The following is a 20583-nucleotide window of genomic DNA, read 5'->3' as shown; positions in this document are numbered from 1 at the left end:
TGCTCGGTGGGGAGTCTGGTTCTCTCCCTGCTCCTGTGCTCGCTCTCTTGCTAATAAAATCTTAAAAAAAAAAAAAATGGCAAAAAGAACTGAGAATGTCCTATAACTGAGCTGATAAGCAGAGACAGGGCTAAGAGGACTGACTCCCATTTTGGAAGTTCTACTGCAGGTAAAATGTTATCAGAGGGGCACCTGGGTGACTCAGCTGGTGAAGTGTCTGACTCTTGTTTCCACTCAGGTCATGATCTCAGGGTCGGTCATGAGATCACGTCTCCAGTCGGACTCCACACCAGAGGGGAGTCTGCTTGAGATTCTATCCCTCTGCCCCTCCTATCATTGCCACCACACACTGATGCACACTAGAAAAACAAATCTTTAAAAAACTGCTATCAAACAACATCACAATGCTACAAAGAAATCTTCTGTGAAAGGAAGAGTCAACAGATACAGCAAACTTTGTGGTCTTAAGGAATTGCCCCAGCTACCCCAACCTTCAGCAACCATCCTGGTGAGCAGCCATCAACATAGAGGCAAGACCATCTCAGCAGGGGATCCCCTGGGTGGCGCAGCGGTTTGGCGCCTGCCTTTGGCCCAGGGCGCGATCCTGGAGATCCGGGATCGAATCCCACATCGGGCTCCCGGTGCATGGAGCCTGCTTCTCCCTCTGCCTGTGTCTCTGCCTCTCTCTCTCTCTCTGTGACTATCATAAATGAATAAAAAAAAAATTAAAAAAAAAGACCATCTCAGCAAAAAGATTATGACTCGCTGGAAGCTCTAATGATGGTTAGCAGTTTATAGCCAAATTTTATTTTTTATTTTTTTGAAGATTTATTTATTTATGATAGGCAGAGAGAGAGAGAGAGAGAGAGAGAGAGAGAGAGAGAGAGACACAACAGGAGGAGGGAGAAGCAGGATCCATGCAGGGAGCCCGACGCAGGACTCAATCCCGGGACTCCAGGACCAGGCTCTGGGCCAAAGGCAGGCGCTAAACTGCTGAGCAACCTAGGGATCCCCTATAGCCAAATTTTAAACTAAGGTATGCAAATTGTTTTTTTTTAAGGCACAATGCTATTGCATACTTAATGGACTGCAGTATAAACATCACTTTTGTATGTACTGGGAAACCAAAAAATTCATGACTCACTTTATTGCAGTATTTGCTTTATTATGTGTGGTACTCTGGAACGGAACCTGCAACATCTCCAGGAATGTCTGAGCAGACCCTGACCTCAATGCTTTCATCAGTCACCACAAGCAGCCTGGCTCTTCTTCCCCATTCCTATCCTATACTCCAAACTCAACATTCCTTCCTGCATGTTTCTACTCCAAACCAATGTCACATTCTAGTAGAAGCAGGTAAGTAAAATGCTTAGTGTGCCAAATAGCAGAAGAGTATTCCAACAAATGGTGCTGGATTAACTGGATATCCACATGTGAAAGCACCAAGTTAGACCCCAACCTCACACCATACTCAAAAATTAACTCAAAAGGGATTAAAGATCTAAATGAAAGAGCTAAAACTACAAAACTCTTAGAATAGGCATAAATCTTTGTAACCCTGATTAGGTCACATTTCTTAGACACACCCAAAGCACAACTAACTAAAGAAATAAGGTACACTGGGTTTCAAAATTTAAAACTTTTGTGCTTTAAGACCGTAAGAAAATGAAGATGAGAGAAGATATTTGCAAATTATGAGGGACCAAGTACCCAGAATATATTAAAAAAACTTACAATTCAACAATGAAGACAAAAACTCAAAACATTAGCAAAGGATTTGAATAGACATTTCTCCAAAGATATACAAATGGACAACATGCACATAGATGCTTGGCATCAGTAGTCATTACTAATGCAAATTTTGAAATGTAAATCAAAACCACAGGTACCAGTTCACACCAACTAAGACAACTAGAACTAAAGTCAGGTAACTATGTAATTAGGAGGATGTGGAGAAATCTGAATCCTCGGATATCACTAGTGGGAATGTTAACACGGTACAGCCACTTAGCAAAAGTCTGGCAATCACTCAGTTATATGACCCAGCAATTTCACCCCTAAATACTGAAAAAGAATTGAACATAATGAGAACTTGTACATGAGAGTTCACAGAAGTGTTATTCATAACAAGGTAAAAAGAAACAACCCAAATGTTCAAGTGATGAACTGAATGTGGTGTATCCATGCAACGGTTTGGCAACATAAGGAACCAAGTGCAGATGCATGCTACAACACTGATGCACGCTACAATCTCAGAAACATACTAAGTTAAAGAAGCCAGTCAAAAGACATGTTGAATAGCCCTGTTTAGGGGAAATGTCCAGAAAGAGAAATCTAAAGATAAAAGCTATTGTTGCTCAAGGTGGGCGACTTGGGGAAATGGTACAGGACGGCTAATTGATAGGGAATTTTTTGGGGGTGGTGAGTTATATGTTCCAGAATTCACAGTGGTGATGGTTGCATAACTTTTGAGAATATACTAAAAACTAAGTGTATACTTTAGAAAGGCAACTTTTACCTCAGGAAAAAACTGTGGAGGAATTCAGAGAGAATAGTGACAGGGACTGTGTTTTGTAAGTGTTCTATTTTAAGTAGGGCTGTCAAGAAAAAAAATCTCAAATCGAGGAGCTGGAATGACCAAGTAGCAGTTAACATTAAACATTTAAACTCCATTACCAAAAGTGACTTGAAATATACTTTCTCTAGCTTAGAAACGTAGGGTCTACAATGCAGACTAAATCCTGAACTTTAAAGGATGGCTGATCCCCTTGCCATGGTTTATGACGAAATGTAATATACTAACAAAGAAAAAAAGTGTATTTCAATGCTTTAACTTTGGTAAAGAATACTCAACCTAGCTCTGCAGCCCCCTTCACTCCAGGTATGTCTTGTTAACAGAGGACTCTAGAAACGTTCCTCCAACAGAAGGTTCCCCTGCTGAGTACGGTCCTCCTACAGTGGTGGAGGCATGGCACCAGTTAGCCATTTTCAAAGAGGATGAAGATTAAGAATAAAAACTACGGTGGTGGGGTGTTAAAGAATAAAAACTGTTAAGACCGCAAAATCCATATATTTATTTTATTGAATTTGTTAATGTTACAGAGTTCTTACACTGCCAAACCATGCCTGAGAATCCAAAGAAATGGTACAATGGACAGCCTCACCCACCCATCATACAGTATATTAAAACTTGATTCATGTGCATTTTGTAATTTCACAATCTTTTAAAAAGTTGTAACAACAGTTGGAATTTTAAATCTCCTGCAGGTCTTCAGGTTTCTAGTATAGTATGCCATTAAATAAATGTTCCACATACTCATCTCAGTTCATTCCTCAGTAACACAACCCCCAACAAAATTTTGCTGGAGAAGAAAAAAAAAAAAAGTATACTTTTCAGGGGAAATATGTGGCTCAAGGTCCAAGAGATAAGATTTTTGGTTCCCAAATGAAGTCTTCAGTTTAACCAAGAATCCCTTGTTTCTTGCTTAATCATCCAACCTCTTCTTGGCTGGCTCAGCTACTCACCCCAGTACACCAGAAGGCAGACACCCTGCCCGCCACCTCAAACACCATCATGGCCCAGATGTGGTGGGCAGGTCCTGTCTGGAGACACGGTCACCTCCTGGGAGCCCATTCCTGCACTGACACTCTCATCCAGACCGAACTCCAAGGGATGCCCCCACACCAAGATAGCTCTACACCCTCTACACCCTCACTTGCTTCACTCTTGCCAGTAGCAAGTCTGCAGCTCCTGCATTTGGCAAAGGGATCTATAATAGAGAAACCCAGACTCTGCATAAAGTGGTCACACACCACTTTGAAATCTCTCTATTGAACCAAAGATAACAAAACTAGTCAATTACCAGACTATCTTATTAGATGGAAAGACTTCTCAGTAATCCTGGGTAGCTTCCTGAAGTCCCTTTAGGGACTAAAAATTACTGGATAGTTTAAGCTGTAATTATTAAAAACAGAAGTGCTACATCACCTGTCTTTCGCCCCTGACTCTTCAAATGAACGTAGACATACCAGAAGGTTGGTAACAGAGCTAAACTGGCACAATCACTACATCTATAGCATGTCCAATACCTGAAAAATTTGGGCACGAGTGTTATCTGGAAATCTTGTCAAAGATCATACAAGATCTGTGAAAACCTAAGTGGCTTTTAGGTTAAGGTTCTGCTCATGTTGCTCTGAATTGATAAGGACAGGTCAGTGAATCCCTTGGCCTGAGCAGAACCCATACTCCTTCCACTGCAGTTTCCTGTACAGTTTTGACCTGATTAGAGGAGGCTTAGCAGCACCTGAAGTAGAGCCCCCCACATCCACTGCCCTTGACATCAAAGGCTATTTGGTTCCACTCTAGGGATTGGCAAATTCACGAGACATTTCACAATTCTAATGCATATTTCAGGTTACTTATTTAACCAAGCAATATGCTCTGTCAAAGAATTTATTCCAAGTCAAAGGAAAAAAAAAAAAAGGCCTTAATGTGGACACAGAAAAAAGCACTACCCAAATAAAAAAAAAATCACTAAAAGAAATAAGATTACTCCCTCCCCCACCCCCTTTCCCACTTGGTGGACCCAAGTTCAGTTGAATTTAATCTGTGGTTACCTCAGAATACAACTCAAAGTTTAAATTATAAAATCACAACCGTACACAGATCATCTGAACACGAGTTCTTTTGAGAGCGGCATGTTCCAGGAAGTCTAACACAGCCCACTACAGAATATTCCTTAAGGGTGGGGCACAGGACAGGTTAATTAAGGTCACTTAAATCTTCATCTTTTACAGCAGATCAGAACCCAGATGGCTGACTTTCTGCAGGATTTCTGATAGGAATCCAGTAGAGCTGGTTTCAAGCTTCACACCGACACTTACTAGCTGTAACCTTCGTGTCCAGAAGTTGTGATCCACATGAAGTCCGCAACGAGTGCAGCAAACCTGAGGTAGTCAGCCCTTACGAAGGCTCAGTATCTGAACATAAAAAGATTTTGAAATGACCACTGGCTGCAGTTTGTTTTTGTATTTGCAGAGTAATAATGAAAGAACACTGCTGAATCTAGTTCACGCATTTATAGAATGAGAATCCCCCTAAATCCAATATATACAAAGAGCAGCTGTGACACTTCTACTTCCATAGTGCCAGAGGACCGGTCACTTATATGGAGTGGTTCTGCATCGGCAGTGGATCCAGCAGAGATCAGATGATGAAAGGCTGTTCCTGGTGGTTAGCTGCAGTCTAGTTACCTTAGAAGGGTTAGCAAAGACCATTCCTTAATTGTACTGTGTGTGGCTGCTTTTCTGATTTTCAAGCACAGCATACTGGTTGTCTAGCTGAAGTTTAAGGGCCTGGTTTTTTGAAACCTCATCCCTACCTCTAGTTTTGTGTCTTACTACTTCAAAGCTCTTCTCCATTTCTTTATCCCTATGGGAAAAGAAATGTAATCAGTAAATATTTCTTCTTCACTGGGTTGTTTCGTAAATATTTTTCCTCAAAAAAAAAAAAAGAAAAAGCCACCCCCTTTGAAGTAGCCTGAGGAAGAGGAAGGGAAACTGGTATAGGAGTCTCGCTTTCCCAAAGTCTGCCTTACACTACTTGCTTTTACAAAGGACCTGTTAGTATGGCGACAGCTTTTGTTCCTAATGGTGAAAATCCTCTTCAGATTTCTTTTGGTTAGTGAAAGTAAGTAGTTCTTATAAAAGTGAAGTGGCATAATGCAAACTTTCTGAAAGCGGAGGATCTTCTTTGTTTTACAGCACTCTGGCTTAGGAATGGTTTCACAGGAATGCTCAACTTTCAACAGAAGGGGAAACCTGCAATCGTCATCAATTCATTTCCTGGGCTTCAACAAATATTGAAGCTTTATGGTCCTATCTTCTGTGGTAGCAAATCTATTTGAATACTATTTACTGCAAACCTATTTTGGGCCCAACTTGAAGACAACTACAAAATCAAAAGGCTATCGGCTATCTAATGACACGGTGATTCTTTCTAAGAGTTACTTTTATTTTTAAGCAAATAGTAAACAATACATCTCCTTATGCATAAGGGCAACAATTTTCTTATTCAAGTAAAGTTCTACTCATTAATCAATGATTTCTCCCTCACTTCTACTTTATGGGAGTGGATCAGAAAGGTGAGTGTGGGAAATCACTGCCCCTTATTTTATCGGACAGAGCAGAGGAACAAGTCCAAGTGGAGGCTTAAACTCACGCCAGCTGGGCTCTCAAAGAGGCAAGAAGGCTGGGATTTACTTTAAAAGCCACCTCCCCAAAACCAGTATTTCCATCTGATGTCCTTTACATTTCTTCCCATTTTATTTACTTTATAAAATTCATGTCCCTAAAAAAGATGTGGAAGTGCCATATGTGGTCATTTAATTCCAGGTAGCATTCATTTTAAGTACCTGCTGAAATAAGATTATTTTAATATTAGATTTACAAATGCCAACATCTTTCATCTATTCACATCAACTGGGAATACACTGAAATACTGCTCTTACATTTCTAGTTTCCATGATATGAGGAACATAAGCCAGCAATAATGTACTTAAAAGAATTCTAACTAGATGAGACTTGTCATAGCTACAGAACACATAAACCAGGAATAAAGAAACTTTTGTAGACAATGTCTATTCTTTGGTGCTTTCTTCACTGCTCCTTCAAGGGTCCTCACCCCTTTCCCCACCCTGGTCTCAGCTGTCTGTCAGATGCAGCCTGGGCTTTACCAAGGAGACTCCCTACCACCCCAGATGAGTTTTCCCATCTCCTACAGCCCACACTGGCCAAGGGACAGGGCTCCCAGACAAAAGGAAAGAGTCAAGAGTACTTACTTCCGGCTTTCTACATGCTTGGCAGTGGACTGCAGGGATGGGAACTGTGTATCACTGTAGATTTCTGGTGGTCCTTGCGGTGTTTTCCTTGTTGTGGTTAACCTGGCTCCAGGAGGCCTATACACACCACTAGTCATTGCCGGTTCTGGGGTTTCTGTAACTAACATTTTGTAACAGTTAAGAGAAACTATTCAAATGCCTGCCAGTTTAGTCTGCTAGTCTCACATTCCAGTAACTTGACAATTAGAGGAAAAAAAACCCAATACCTACATAAGAAATCTCTGGACAACAGAAGGCAAGTTATCTGAGGAAATGTCTCAAAGTGAAAATGCTCTAGCTTTCCAGGGCAGTCTTCTCTAACTTCTTTTCCGTGTGCAACTTTAATTACTTATGTAAACGAGTTCTTTTTCTAAATCAACTTACTGGAACTAGGAGAGAAATCTCCTGGATCTGGAAGACAGACCCATTAGGGACCATCCTTCAGAACAGCACTATCCCAGCCCTCAGTTTATATATTGGGGTAAATGTGGTAATCACTTCTTTACCTGGGTGGTGGGTTAAATAACATGCCTCGTGTGAAGAATTTATTTACTAAAATGCTTGTGTATACATTTAATTCTAAATGACCAATAAAAAATAAACTATTATAAATCTTTACTATTTCCTTGTCTTCCACATCAATGGATCTTAAGCTTCTTCATCGTGTTTTATATACACAGTAACGCAGGGAAAAAAAAACTAAGCAGCTGAGCAGCCCAGACAGCCCGGAGTCTCCCAGGATGGATGGCTAACATTTTTCGGGACAGAGCCCAGCTTTTTCCCTATGTATCATTTTTTTCTCCCCATTCTCAATACAGATTTTTTTTGTGTTTTCCATTTATCAAAAACTTCGTTTCAAATAAACGCCTACATCAACATTTATTAGCTGCAATATAATGCAGTCATTTGAATACAACTATAATGGCTTATTGTCTCATACAGCTTTTAATTAAGTGTGGGAAAGCTATAATATAACACGCATTCATTAGTGACTGAGCACCTGCTACATGTCAGGTGCTGTTCTAAACTGCACAGTGGGGGTACAAATGTTAAGAACATGCCTCATGAACTGGATATATTCAGGCCACTAGCTGCATATAACTATTTGAAATGAAGTAAACTTAAGAATTCAATTCCTTAGTTAGATTAGTCTTATTTTAAGCACCCAAAGCCACCTCTGGCTAGCAGCTACTACAGTGAACAGTGCCATCCCATCACCGCAATAAGTACTATTGGACAGTGTTATCCTCGAGGGAGGAGATATTTATATATGTAAAGGTTGGGACCATACCGAAAATGAAAGTAGGGGGTCTGTAAAGGGAGCACAGGACAGACAGGGTGAAAACCGAACAAGGCCTGAAAGAAGTTAAGGCAGCAAACATACCTAGAGTTGGTAAACAAGCCAAATCTGGTCTGACTCCTGATTTTATAAATGTTTTACTGGAACAGAGCTAGACTCACTGGATGTATGTATGGTCTATGGTTGCTTTTGTGCTCTTACAGCAGGGCTGGCTAATTAAAGCCATCTCCTCACAGCCCTCAAAACCTGAATTACCTATTATCTGGCCCTTTGCAGAAAAAGCTTAGAGACTCTTAATATAAAGGAACTCGGGCTGAGAATATATGCACAAAGGGTTGGCTGCAACAACCATGTGCCTGGCACCTTCAAGGAGAAGAGTAAGCGAGGAGCAGATTAAAAGAGACATCAAGTGAGAAAGAGATTACAAGGCAGTTATCCAAGGACTTCCAAGTCACTGAGAACTTCTGCTCCTGCCCGAGTAGAGGGGCCACCACTGGATATTTGTGAACAGCAAATGTATAGAAGCAGGCAGACCAGTTAAGAGTTACCTCAGTAATCCACGTAAAAAATTAATTTAGATTTGGAGCAAGAAAAAGGTCTCAGAGATGACTCCCAAGATTTGTGGCCTAAGTGACTGAAAGAATAGCAATGAGATTAGGAAGGCTGTGTGTGATGGATATAACTGACCCCTGCCATGGGTTTGAACTACAGGGCTCCGCCTACATACGGATTTTTTTTTTAAGATTTTTATTTATTCATGAGAGACCGAGAGAGAGAGAGGCAGAGACACAGGCAGAGGGAGAAACAGGCTCCCTGCAGGCAGCCCGACGCAGGACTCGATCCCAGGACTCCAGGATGATGGCCCGGGTCAAAGGCAGGCACTGAACTGCTGAGCCACCCAGGGATCCCCTGGATTTTTTGATATAGTATTGTAAGCATATTTTTTTCTTTATGATTTTATTATTCTTTCTCTAGCTTACTTTATTCTAAGAATAGAGTATCATAAATATATAAAATATGTATAAATTGAATGTTATGGTAAGGCTTCTAGTCACAGTAGGCTCTCAGTAGTTAAATTTTGGGACAGAGGGGTTCAGGGCCCCCACCCTCATGTTGTTCAAGAGTCTACTGTACATGAAGAGTTCAGTTTGGGGTATGTGGGATATCAAGATGCCAGGTAGGCAGTTAAGATATATATAGGTTATGTGTCTGGTGACCATGAGAGATCTGAGCTGATGTGAATTTTGGGAGTTGCTGGCATTAGAGACTGCCAAGGGAGTGAGGGCATGAAGACAGCAGCAGGGGCTGAGCACTGGGGTAGGTTCTAAGAGGTAGGAGAGAAGAAATTCCAGCCAGGGAGACTGAGGACTGCCTACCAAAGGAGCAGGAGACTGTGGTGTCCTGGAAGCCAACAGTGTGTTGGTGTGATCAGCTATGGCAAATGCTGCTGATGGGGCAACTCGTGTTGAGGAGTGAGACTTGGGACACTGAGTTTAGCAATTCTGAGGGCATCAGGATCAGTGACAGATGCAGTTAAAAGAAAAAAAAGTTAAATGGGAAAAAAATATACACATAGCCAAGGGCTGGAAATGATGCAAGAATGCTGACACACACTAGTTATCTGTCATCTCTGGGCAGGATTTGGAGTGATTTGATATTCTTTATATTATTCCGCATAAAAAAAATATACATTATAAAGCAATGCTCCTTAAACTTTTCTCAACACTGCCCTTCTAGACATCAATTTTGTAAACACCATGCCCCCACACCAAGAAATGTTAATACCACAGATATGCTGTGCATACACTTTCTCTGGTGGGCAACAAACCACTAAAAGATCTATTTCTTCACACACACCCCCACCAAAAACCACTTCTTATCAACATTTAGGAGTGATAAAATGTACCCTTCTGAGAATTCATGCTTTAAGACAGAGTAAAATGGGGAATGGGAGAAAAAACACGTAAATGGAAACACCAGTACTCAATAGCCCTTAGCCAATCATCAAAAATTAAGTATTTAAGTTTGGCAAGTTAGTTTACATATAAATCTAAGCAGCCTACAAAAAAGCATGTATCTTAACTTCCAAATTCCTTTACTTAGATGTAGAAGTCTTTAAACAGACATATACAAACCTCTCCCAAGAACAGAAAGGAACCCCACTCATTCTACCCCAAGTAAGCATATAGTTGAATGCCTAAGTGCATGAAACTATACATGGACATCTTTATGAAAACAAAATATTAAGATTACCAATTACTGCAGCAGGAGGTGCTTGTACTGGAGCTGTTTTATTCCAGGGACCTGAAGACTTTTCTACACCACCACCGCCACCTCCACCTTCTTCCCAGTTATCACCGGGATCTTCTCTTTTCTCATTATCATCTTCTTCCTTTTCACTATTGGAAAAGGAAACAAGTGAATTTAATTATAGAACTACCAGGAAGAGTCCAAAATCTTAGTTGTACCAATGCTGATCTGTGTGACCCTAAGAGAAGTCACCTAACCTCTTCAGAGCCCCAAACGCCCCCCTTGTTTAGAAGAAACAGACACAGGAGGGGATTTTATCTGTCATACACTGGGACTTCCACCTGACTTCATATGGAAGGAATTTCATTACTAAAAAAGGTTTAGAAAACCACTTGGTCTGACAGTCTCTGCTCTCCTTTTTGCAAACCTCATATACTCATACTCAACATTTAGATATTTGACATGCCAGACTAATGACAATCCTTATGATTATGTATAGCAGTCCCTAGTAAAAGCAGGACCCAGGCTAAGTAAGGGAGCCTAAATCACACAACTAAGGGAGGAAGAGAGGCCAGGCTTATCTGGAAAAAAAAAAGGGGGGGGGGGACTTGAGGGATTAAGAGGGTAATTGCTGGATTTTTCCAGGACCACAGTGGACAAACAGGCACTCATGGTAAGCATATTTTCAGTGATCAAATGGTTTTTAGAGGTTGTATAATTTCATTTGCTAATCCTTTAGCACATATTACAAAATACTCTCGAAATTAGAATTCCCACTCCAACAGAACAAGCATATATTCAGTGTTCACATCAGTGCTACAGACCATTAGTGCCAGTCCCTACTGTTTGACAAAGGAATATGGAGAACTGGTCCTTATCACCAGATATGCCACCTATTTGGAAAAGAGGATAAAAAAAGCCTCAGTATTTGGCTTTAGCAGTAAGTGTAAATGTGCAAGATACCCTCTTTAGTGGATACCTTACCCTTAGGCTGGCTGTGGTGTTTATGTCAATTTCTTATTTCTTTACTCTTGACTTAGCTGGTGTCAGGAATCAGGGAGTTACCTGTTAAATCTAACCCCCTTTCTGCTACTATTTCTCTCCTGCAGAAAAAACTGGGCTGTTGCTTAAAGTGGTTCTCGGCCTTTCACTTTTAGACTTTTCTCCCTTTGGTGCCTGGTCAGTGATCAAGGCCTTAACAACGTATGGATGACTCCCGCCCTGCCCTATATGACCCTGGGGACACCATGGCCTCTCTTGACTTCTGCAAAGGACATCTAAGGGTGCTTCCTTCCATTCCTATGAGAACAAGGAAAATGCTGGCTGTAAGATAAATGTCTTGAATAACTAACGGTCTCCTTTACAGACACTTATAAAAACAGGTGATTTCAGAAATCCGAGGCCCCTGGCAGCAATCAGGGAGGGAAAGGGGAATGAACTAGTCATCTTTAATCTGCATTTGTAGCATGACTTTAGACTATAGAGTTCAAAAGGAAGAATGAGAATGTGGCCAAGCCACCCTTCGGTTTTCCTTTAACACAGAACAGAATCCCATGAGCCATCTGTCAGGCCTATGCTGACATGGAACTAATACTCACGTCCATTACGTCAGTGGCTTACTAAAAGAAATCTATTCACCTAATGTTAAGTAGAAGAACATTTTGATTTTTAAAAAAAGGGTTTGAAAAAGTAGCTGGGTGCTACAATGCACTGATTTTATCTTTTACATGCAGCAAGCAGTTATGAGCAAATTCTAAAGCCAGACTTCTGGTTCATATCATCTGGGCTCCACCACTGACTAGCCAGAGACTGAGTACCGCCCTCAAATCTTGTATGCCTCAGTTCCCTCCTATGTAAAAATGGGAATAACAGCCCCATTATGAGAATTAAATGAGTTAATAGACACAAGCACAAAGAACAGTGTCTGGCACATAGTAAGTGCTGGTAAATGTTTTTACATGCTTTTTTTGGTAAAGGGGGTGTGCAGCGGGAGAGAGAATCTTAATTAAGCAGACTCCATGCGGAGTGTGGCTTCTGACACGGGGCTCCATCTTACGACCTGAGCTGAAATCAAGAGTCAGACGCTTAACTGACTGTACCACCGGGTGCCCCACTATTAGACTTTTTATTACCCACCTGAGTTTTCAAACACATGCCACCTTTATACTAGGAAAAAATAAAACCGGACAAAACTCAAAATTCCCAAACCCCACAACATGAACATGTTCTTTTTAAATGGATTTTTAAAAATAGATACAAACACTATGACCCTGTTTTCTAAAGTTTATATGTGGCACGAATGACCAGGTAAGGATATAAAGATCCTAATTTATCCCGGAGTCTAACAGTGGTATCCAAACATTAGAACTGTCCCCAAAGACTTTTTTAGTCACCCACTTCTGAGAACCATGCCAATGTAATTATACTTTCATGCAATTTGCTTGGTTCATGAGTAAAAACATGAGTCTTATTTATCTAGTTACATAAGACTAGTTAATAATGTCCCAGTAACCCAATCCCAGCCACACAGGGAGGTAAGACCCCTACAAAGATTTTAAGAACCTTTATGGCACTTTTACACTCATATATACCTCCCTACCCAAGATATGCTGGCTTTCAGCTGGTCATTTACATTGTGAAACAGTTAACTCAGCAAAATGTGCTGAATCACTATTGTTCAAATATACACACTGGACTCTAAAATAATCTTCCTTCAAATTACTTTAATATTTGGTGATTAATACACATCTAAACTCCAGACCTATCAGCTTGTAGTAAGCAATCAACTGAAAACCAAAATTTTAAGAGCAGAGTATCACTAAGCAGAAGGAATTACAGACCATTCTTGCCATTTAATGGTGTTATACCTTTCAAATGTCCTTAAATATATAGTTTCTCTAACTCACCATAAAATATTAAAGAAAAATCCCTATTTGGTCTGATAGAATACTGACAGTCCAATGTAAAAAGGAAAGTTCATTTATTGTCTAGTGTTTACTGCCCCTTCACCCTCAGAAACAAGTGAAGAACGAATAAATCACAAATCTAAAAACCCCTTTCAGGGCAGCCCTGGTGGTTCAGCAGTTTAGCGCCGCCTTCAGCTCGGGGTATGATCCTGGAGACCGGGGATCGAGTCCCGTGTCGGGCTCCCTGCATGGAGCCTGCTTCTCCCTCTGCCTGTGTCTCTCTGCCTCTCTCTCTCTGTGTGTGTGTCTCTCATGAATAAATAAATAAATCTTTTAAAAAATAAATAAATAAAAACCCCTTCCAATTATAAACTAAGAATCATTGAATTAAAGGGATTGTGTATCTGTAATAAAAGGCTCAAGACAACTTAAGACTTGAAAGTACTAACCATGGAAATTGTCTTGTCAAGATCCTTCATCCAGTAGAGGGAACAAAGGCCCCAAGATGCTAAAAAGCCTTGCAAAAAATGCCATAGGACTAGACTAAGGGCAAGGTAGAAATGATTTTAAACATCTGCTCACTTTTTCTTTCTTACACACTCCAGAAAATGTCATATCTCTAAATGCCATTAAGACAAATGTTGCAAAGAATCATTTCCACAGAAGACAATTAGGCTGAAATTTGGTATTTGACCCTAATAGAACATATAGCTTCTTGTCACTTCTAAACACTATATTTTAAAGAATATGGTCTTAAATATGCCAAAGTCTATAAGGCACTGCTGGGGGTATAGGAGAAGGACGCTAGAAAAGGGAATATTTACTGAGTATCTAGGAGGCCAGGCCCTGTCCTACCACTTTACAAAGTTAAACCTCACCAAGGGAGGCAGGAGAACCCATTGTACACAGGAGGAAACTGACACTCAGACATTTAAGTCCCTTCCCCAGGGCTACAAAGTACCACAGCCAATCCCTGGGTTTCCAGAGCTCATACTCTCATGTTGCCTCTTATTTCATTTTATCCTCTTTTATCCCCTCTAACATATGACACAGAAATTTTCTCTATTTTGAGAAATTCACTTCCAACAAGGTTGATCAGGATTACACATCCTGCAGCAGTTTATTAATAAAGATGGAACATCCTTACCTCTTTATCTCACAGGACATTACATGAGGGTTTATACATTCTAACCCTCCTTCCCCAACACTAGGATTTTAACAGCTGAAACAAAATCCAGACTTAACTGAGCCTCTGCTAGAATGCTAGGCATCTCCACTGGTTGACCCTAATATCCAATCACTGTTACAACAGTAAAATGGAGATAGACGTGGCCTGATGAACCATGCTGGGGCTCAAAATGGCAATGCGCTCTGACAAGGACTTTCTCAACCCTTTCACATGGGAGACTAAGCGTGTGTCTCCTGTGTTCCAAAGCATCCTGCCTGTCACTGAAATAATCTACTGGGTTTATAGTAAAGCAGGAGTTATTTCCACAACCCTGAGGTCTGGCACACTGCAGCCACACTAATATTTCCTACAATGAATCCAGGTTGCATGCAGGAACAACTTAACCAGCTCCACCTAATGGGTTCAAAGGTCTAAATTCCTTAAGAGTGTTCCCCAAAACAAACAAAAAAACCACTGGGTTCCAAGAATTCTTTTTTTTTTTTTTTTAAAGATAAGCCCAACATGGGGCTTGAACTCAACTGAGACTGAATCGCATGCTTCACATACTGAGCCAGCCAGGCACCCCTCCAAGAACTCAGTTCAATACTGAAACATGACAAATGTTCGACATTTAGTAACATCAAATATTAAATGCAATTTCTCCCCTGCGCCCCCCACAGAAAACCCATGTTAAAGAGAGGCCTATAGGTTCTATTTAGATTGTTCAACAATTTAAGCTCCAGTGTTAAGGCACCTTTTATCACCTTCCCAATGGCACCCCTCTAAAGAATTTGCCTATATGTAACGATGACCTTGAATACGTCTTATCAATTTAGACACAAAATTTGACACAAGACCTTATAGTCCTACTCTTGGCACCTTGAATCTTGAGCTAGTTGGTAAATGTGAGATAGAACATTAATAACTTATGTTTCCTACTGAAAAATGTCCTCTTTCAAATGCACACTGATCTTCAATAAGGGGTCAGTATGCTAACCTACCGTAAGGTCTAGAGTCAAGAACTTTAAGGCTATATGCAGCATCTATAGCTGATTAGATTAAAGCAAGTGTGACAAAAAATGACCAAGAGATCTAAGCAGAGATTATATGGGTACTTATTTCATAACTCATGCAACTTTTGAAGTTTCTAATTTTTCAAAGCAGAAAGCTGGATGAAAAATTTTAAGAGTTTAAGGCTGAATATTTCCAGTTATTTTAGGTCAACCTCCAAAGTTTCTTATTTCCTTGTCTCACACTGATATAGCAAGTCTGCCTCTCTCATGAAGAAAAAGGTAACAGATGAAAGGCATAAAGAATCAGCCACCATAGCTTCTAGAAGATACCTCACTTCTCTGTCCCCTCCTTAGGGATTCTGCCTAAAAGGTTATAAACTGTGGAAGACAATAATTCAAAGTCTACAGTGATGTTTAACACCCTGAGAAGGATTTTTGTTTTGGTTATACTAATGCCACCTGGAACATGTCATTTTCTGGTATCGGGTCCACAGTGAATTGACTCACCAGAGTCTAACATTAGTCATGATAGTAGTAGGTAGCGCAACTCCACTTGTCCTCGATCTTGGTATTATAAATCCGGTGCCTCATGGTAAGTAATAGAGAAATTCCAAAGACTAAGTTATTCTAATTTACCTACTGAACAGGGAAGATAAGATTAATCTTACCTACTGGGTATTTCACAAATACTGTTCAAAATCCTCACAAGAATGCTAGCAGTTGTCTCAATACTGTAGATCAGAATCAACATTCAAAAGTAATGACTTGCTGAAGGTCACAAATAAGCAGCAGGCTAAAACCCAAATTTGTCTTTCTCCGAAGTCCATGTTTTTGTGAACATTATCAACTCCACCCATTTATGTGAGTAGCCTACTCCCACTTCTATGAAGGAGAGTTCTTTCCTCGAGGACTCCAATTCTACGGAGTTTCACCATCAAGAAACAAAGTTTCTTGAACTTAATACAAAGTTTACAAGGATATTCATTATAGAAAGTGAAAATTTTAGTCCTTATTATTAAATCTCAGATGACTTCTCATACTCAAATCTTTCCTGAAGGCTGTTAAGATTCCTCTTTATTGAATGATCTGTGAGGGCAGCAAGACAGATTCCAGACTCCACAGTGATTGCGGATCCGCAAAAGTAGCTTCCTGAAGGTATGTTTTTCAATGTTAGCAGGTTAGAGGAGGACCTGTGGTGGACCACTTAGGAGTAATGACTACATGCTAAGAATAAGGAAAACACACAACATACAATCTGGTCAAGCTTCAGGTCAAGTAGAACTTAATAAACATTCCCACTAGCTGAGATTTTACCTATGCCCCTGGCAAAGATGAAAGGTAGGATTTTTTTTAATTAATTTATTTATGATAGTCACAGAGAGAGAGAGAGGCAGAGACACAGGCAGAGGGAGAAGCAGGCTCCATGCACCGGGAGCCCGATATGGGATTCGATCCCGGGTCTCCAGGACCGTGCCCTGAGCCAAAGGCAGGCGCCAAACCGCTGCGCCACCCAGGGATCCCGAAAGGTAGGATTTAAAGGTTTCATCATCTCTGGAGCACCCACAAAGGAAGACAAAAATAACCTTGAATATGGATATGGGATATATAATCAATGACAGGAAAACAGGCAGTTTAAATATCCTCCATAACATAATAAAATCAATTTCTAGCATTTGGTGAACTTGAAACCTTCCCCCTCAGAAAGTGCTACTCTTGCTCAGTAAGTTCAACACGACCAAACACTACTCTCCCTGTCACTCAGATCTTCAGAACCTGAAGTTAAGAACCTGTGGTCAGAAAAGGCAGACCAAGAGCCTCATTCTGTACAGCCAAACAGGAACCACAAAAGGCAGTGCCACCCCCCCCCACAGAGTTAAGAACCTCATGTCCCCACCTCTCAGTTTTCACAGGTCAAGCTCTAGGAGAACACAGGGATATTTTCTAAACTATACCTCTTCAAAAACCGGTTATGTACGAACTCAAGTTGTTGGGAATAAAAGTGCAATCTAATCATTTCTACCTAACACGGCTACAAAAGAACCTCAGGACTGGAGAAGGCCCATTTCCTAAAAAGTCTCCCCTCATCAATCAGGTTTCACTTTGGATAAGCTCAATGTGAAAGAACCTAGGGCTGTGGAGCTGTGGCAGACAAACGTCAAAACTATTAGCCCTGGTTTTTTAATTTGAATAACCCACTTAAAGGCCATAAACATTACCTCTTGAAGAAGTCAAAAGACAGAATTCTGTTAAGGAAAATTACTTCCTCCAGTGTGCCACGTGGTCACTGGTGTATCCAAGTTGCAAACTTTGAACCGGAGGCAGTTCGCTAGATCATTTATCTCTTTAAATTGGGTATAAAAAGAGTTCAACCTTGAAACGGTAGAACCATATATTCCATTCCCATTTTTTCTACTTTATGAGCCCAGGAAAATAGGACATTATCTTCACCGATCTAAAACCAACCACCACAGGTTGGACTCAGTAACTTAAAATCCCCTAGGCCAATCAACCCAATTTCTAATTTTTCTCAAACTTTAAAAATAACACGCTTAGACTACCTGATGCCACCCCTAGAAAAACTTTAGGGAAAATTAATCTCCAGTGTTAACATACTGGTTATTCTTGGGCATGAAGGCAGCGATGAAAAGGGCTTAGGTGTGTTCCGTGGCCGTAATTTTCAGTTTCTTGACCTCACTGTGAAAATTACACAGACCGGGTCTCCCTGTGCGAACATAAAAATCTGTGCATCTGTCTCAATACGCTTCAATTACAAAAATATGTATTAACTTAAAGCCATTTCATTTTAGCTGTCTCAAACAAGCAGGCAAGATCTCGCCTGGATTTTGGAGCTGGCAACTAAAATCTGGTCAGCGTACATAGAAGGGCTGCTGCCACCTGAGGGGCAAGCCCTGATAAGCAGATCTAAAGCATGAGGCCACTGTGATGCCGCTTTAGGGCTGCAGAAAAGCCATAGAATCCCTATCCTCACCTAAACACATTTGCAACCAGACCAGACCGTACCTTATTTGCATCGCCTGAACTCGGAGGCCGCTGTAATCAACCTCTTTTTGCTCAAATTCTTTCCACTCATCTTCATCCTGTAAAACACACACCCCCGTTGGTCGATTAAAGCTTTGTTAAGATACAACCAAGGCCACGCATCGCAAGGCTAGGCAACGGGGATCAAGGACCTAAAATGAATTAAAACTCGTTTTCCGGCCTAAAGCCCTCGTCTGCTCGCTCCCCAGGCCGAGGAGCCCGAGGACAAACGCGCGCGGCAGTCAAACCCTCTCACTTCCAGCGGGTCCCTTCCGGAAAGCTGTTCCTTTTTTTTTTTTTTTTTTTAAAAAGCAACCGGGGAAAGTCGAATGCAAAAAGTCGGTACGGTCAAGCCCACCACCGGGCGCCTGCCCCAACGCTGTCCGGGGGCTTGTTCCGTCCCGCGGGCAGAGGCCGCGCCGCGCCAGCAGAGCCGCCGCGAACGCCACGGGGAGAAAATTCTGCCCAGACGGCTGCGCTCGGGGCGCGAGAGCGAGTTACTCGGGGCGGACGCCACTCGGGTACGTGGGGTCGAGGCCCGCTTCCCCCGACCGTGCCCGGGCCCCGCGGGGAGGGGCGCGCCGGCCGGCCCGCGTGGGAAGCCCCCGTCACATGGCCGCCTCCGCGCCCGCCCGCCCGCCCGCCGGCCCGCCCGCCGGCCCCTCCCGGACGCGTCCCCGGGCGGGCGGGCGGCCGGGGGGCGGGCACATGGGCGCCGGCGCGCGGCCCGGGCCCGAATCCCGGCCTCCTCGGCCCCTCACCTTGGTCGCGGCCTTGGCGGCGGCCCCGGGGCCCGCGGCCCCCGCCCCCGCGGTGCCGCCGTCGCCCGGCCGGGCCCCCGCGCCCGCCCCGCCGCCCGCCGCGCCCGCCGCTCCGCTGCTCCCGCCGGCGCCGCCCGCCGCGCCCGCCGCGCTCGCCGCCCGGCTGCTCCGCTCCTTCTTCTTCTTCTTGTCCCTCTTGGCGAAGAAGTTGTCCAGGCTCCGCTCCTCCGTCTCGGCCATGGCCGCAGCCGCCGCCTCCTCCGCGGCCCGGATGGGTGGGGCCGGCGGCGGGCGCGGCTCGCGGGGCTCCGAGCTCGGGGTCGCGGCCGGCTCTGCGCTCACGCTCCCGGGCGCGGCGACGCCTCAGCCCCGCGGGGTCGCCGAGGCGAGCGCGGCGGGGCGGGCGGCCCCCCCCGCGTGCCGGCGGGCGGTGGTACGGTCCGCCCGGGCGCTCCCGAGCCGCGCCGCCGCCGCCGCCGCTCGAGGCCGCCCTGCAGGATCCCGCCCGCCCCGCGGCCGGAGGGGAAGAGGGAGGCGCGGGCCGGACGCTCCGGCGAGACTGCTCGGCTAGCGGCGGCGCGTGCAGGAGGAAGACACGCGCGCGCAGGCCCGGGGAGGAAGGGAGAGGGGGTGGGGAGGGGAGGGAGGGGGAGGAGGGAGGGCGGGCCACCAGCAGCGAGAGGCAGCGCCCGCGCCTGCGCGCTTAGCTCCGCCCGCCGCTGTGGGAGCGCGGAGGGGCGGGCGGCGGGCGGGGGCGGGGGCGGGGGCGGGGCTCGCCCGGGAGCCAATCAGGCGTCAGAACGAAGCGCTTAGGCGACAATCCCGGCCTCGGGGGGCGGGGCCTCGGGCCGGGGAGAGGAGGGTGTATGCTAACTAAGCGAAGCGCCGGGTGGCTTCTGCCTCCCGATTGGCTGAGGGTTTATCCTTGAGGGCGGGCGTTTAGAGGGCTAATTGGTGACTTGGCTAAAGAGGTCCGGCGAGAGGGGCGGGTGGGGGTGGGGTGGGTCGGGGGGGGTGGGGTGGTCCCGGGTCCCGTCGGGGCGCATGCGTGGGGTGCACGCGCGTGTGCTCGCTCCGAACCAACTGTGGCCTTGCGGCTTGAACTTTAGCAAAAAACGGAAAGGCTGTGCGTTGAGCCAGCGCTGCTAAAGATGGTACCTCCTCCTCCTCCTCTCCTCCTCCTCCTCCTCCTCCTCCGCTCCGCCCTGTACTTCCACCCCCTCTGGTCTAGCAACTTTTAATTTTCATTTTATGGGATGGTTACTAGG

General features: G+C 43.8%; 1 protein-coding gene across 6 annotated transcripts; it reads right to left on the bottom strand.

Annotated features, from left to right (window-relative positions):
- Positions 1–3064: 3064 nt before the first annotated feature.
- On the bottom strand, positions 3065–19711 carry CDV3 (CDV3 homolog). Of its 6 annotated transcripts, XM_055321203.1 has the most exons (6): positions 19316–19696; positions 18537–18613; positions 10432–10577; positions 6840–6999; positions 5382–5431; positions 5065–5253 (listed from the first exon to the last, which is right to left on the bottom strand). In XM_055321203.1, the coding sequence occupies exons 1-6, from the start codon at positions 19553–19555 to the stop codon at positions 5246–5248; spliced, it is 681 nt and encodes a 226-aa protein (XP_055177178.1). In that variant the 5' UTR covers positions 19556–19696; the 3' UTR covers positions 5065–5245. The 6 variants fall into 6 exon arrangements, with proteins under 6 accessions (XP_055177180.1, XP_055177178.1, XP_055177181.1 ...); XM_055321205.1 differs by lacking the exons at positions 5065–5253; positions 5382–5431 and adding an exon at positions 3065–4980; XM_055321206.1 differs by lacking the exon at positions 5382–5431.
- Between the last annotated feature and the right edge of the window lie 872 nt (positions 19712–20583).

The sequence above is a fragment of the Nyctereutes procyonoides genome, unplaced genomic scaffold (genome assembly GCF_905146905.1).
Source record: "Nyctereutes procyonoides isolate TBG_1078 unplaced genomic scaffold, NYPRO_anot_genome, whole genome shotgun sequence".
NCBI lineage: Eukaryota > Metazoa > Chordata > Mammalia > Carnivora > Canidae > Nyctereutes > Nyctereutes procyonoides.
This window is presented reverse-complemented; position numbering and strand designations above follow the sequence as displayed.

Coding starts and splice junctions, on each gene's coding strand:
- CDV3 (XM_055321201.1), bottom strand. CDS start 19,555: ATGGCCGAGACGGAGGAGCGGAGCCTGGACAACTTCTTCGCCAAGAGG. Junction 18,614..19,315: donor CCGCCAAGGCCGCGACCAAG/GTGAGGGGCCGA, acceptor TGTGTTTTACAG/GATGAAGATGAGTGGAAAGA. Junction 5,432..6,839: donor AAGCATGTAGAAAGCCGGAA/GTAAGTACTCTT, acceptor CTTTTCCCATAG/GGATAAAGAAATGGAGAAGA.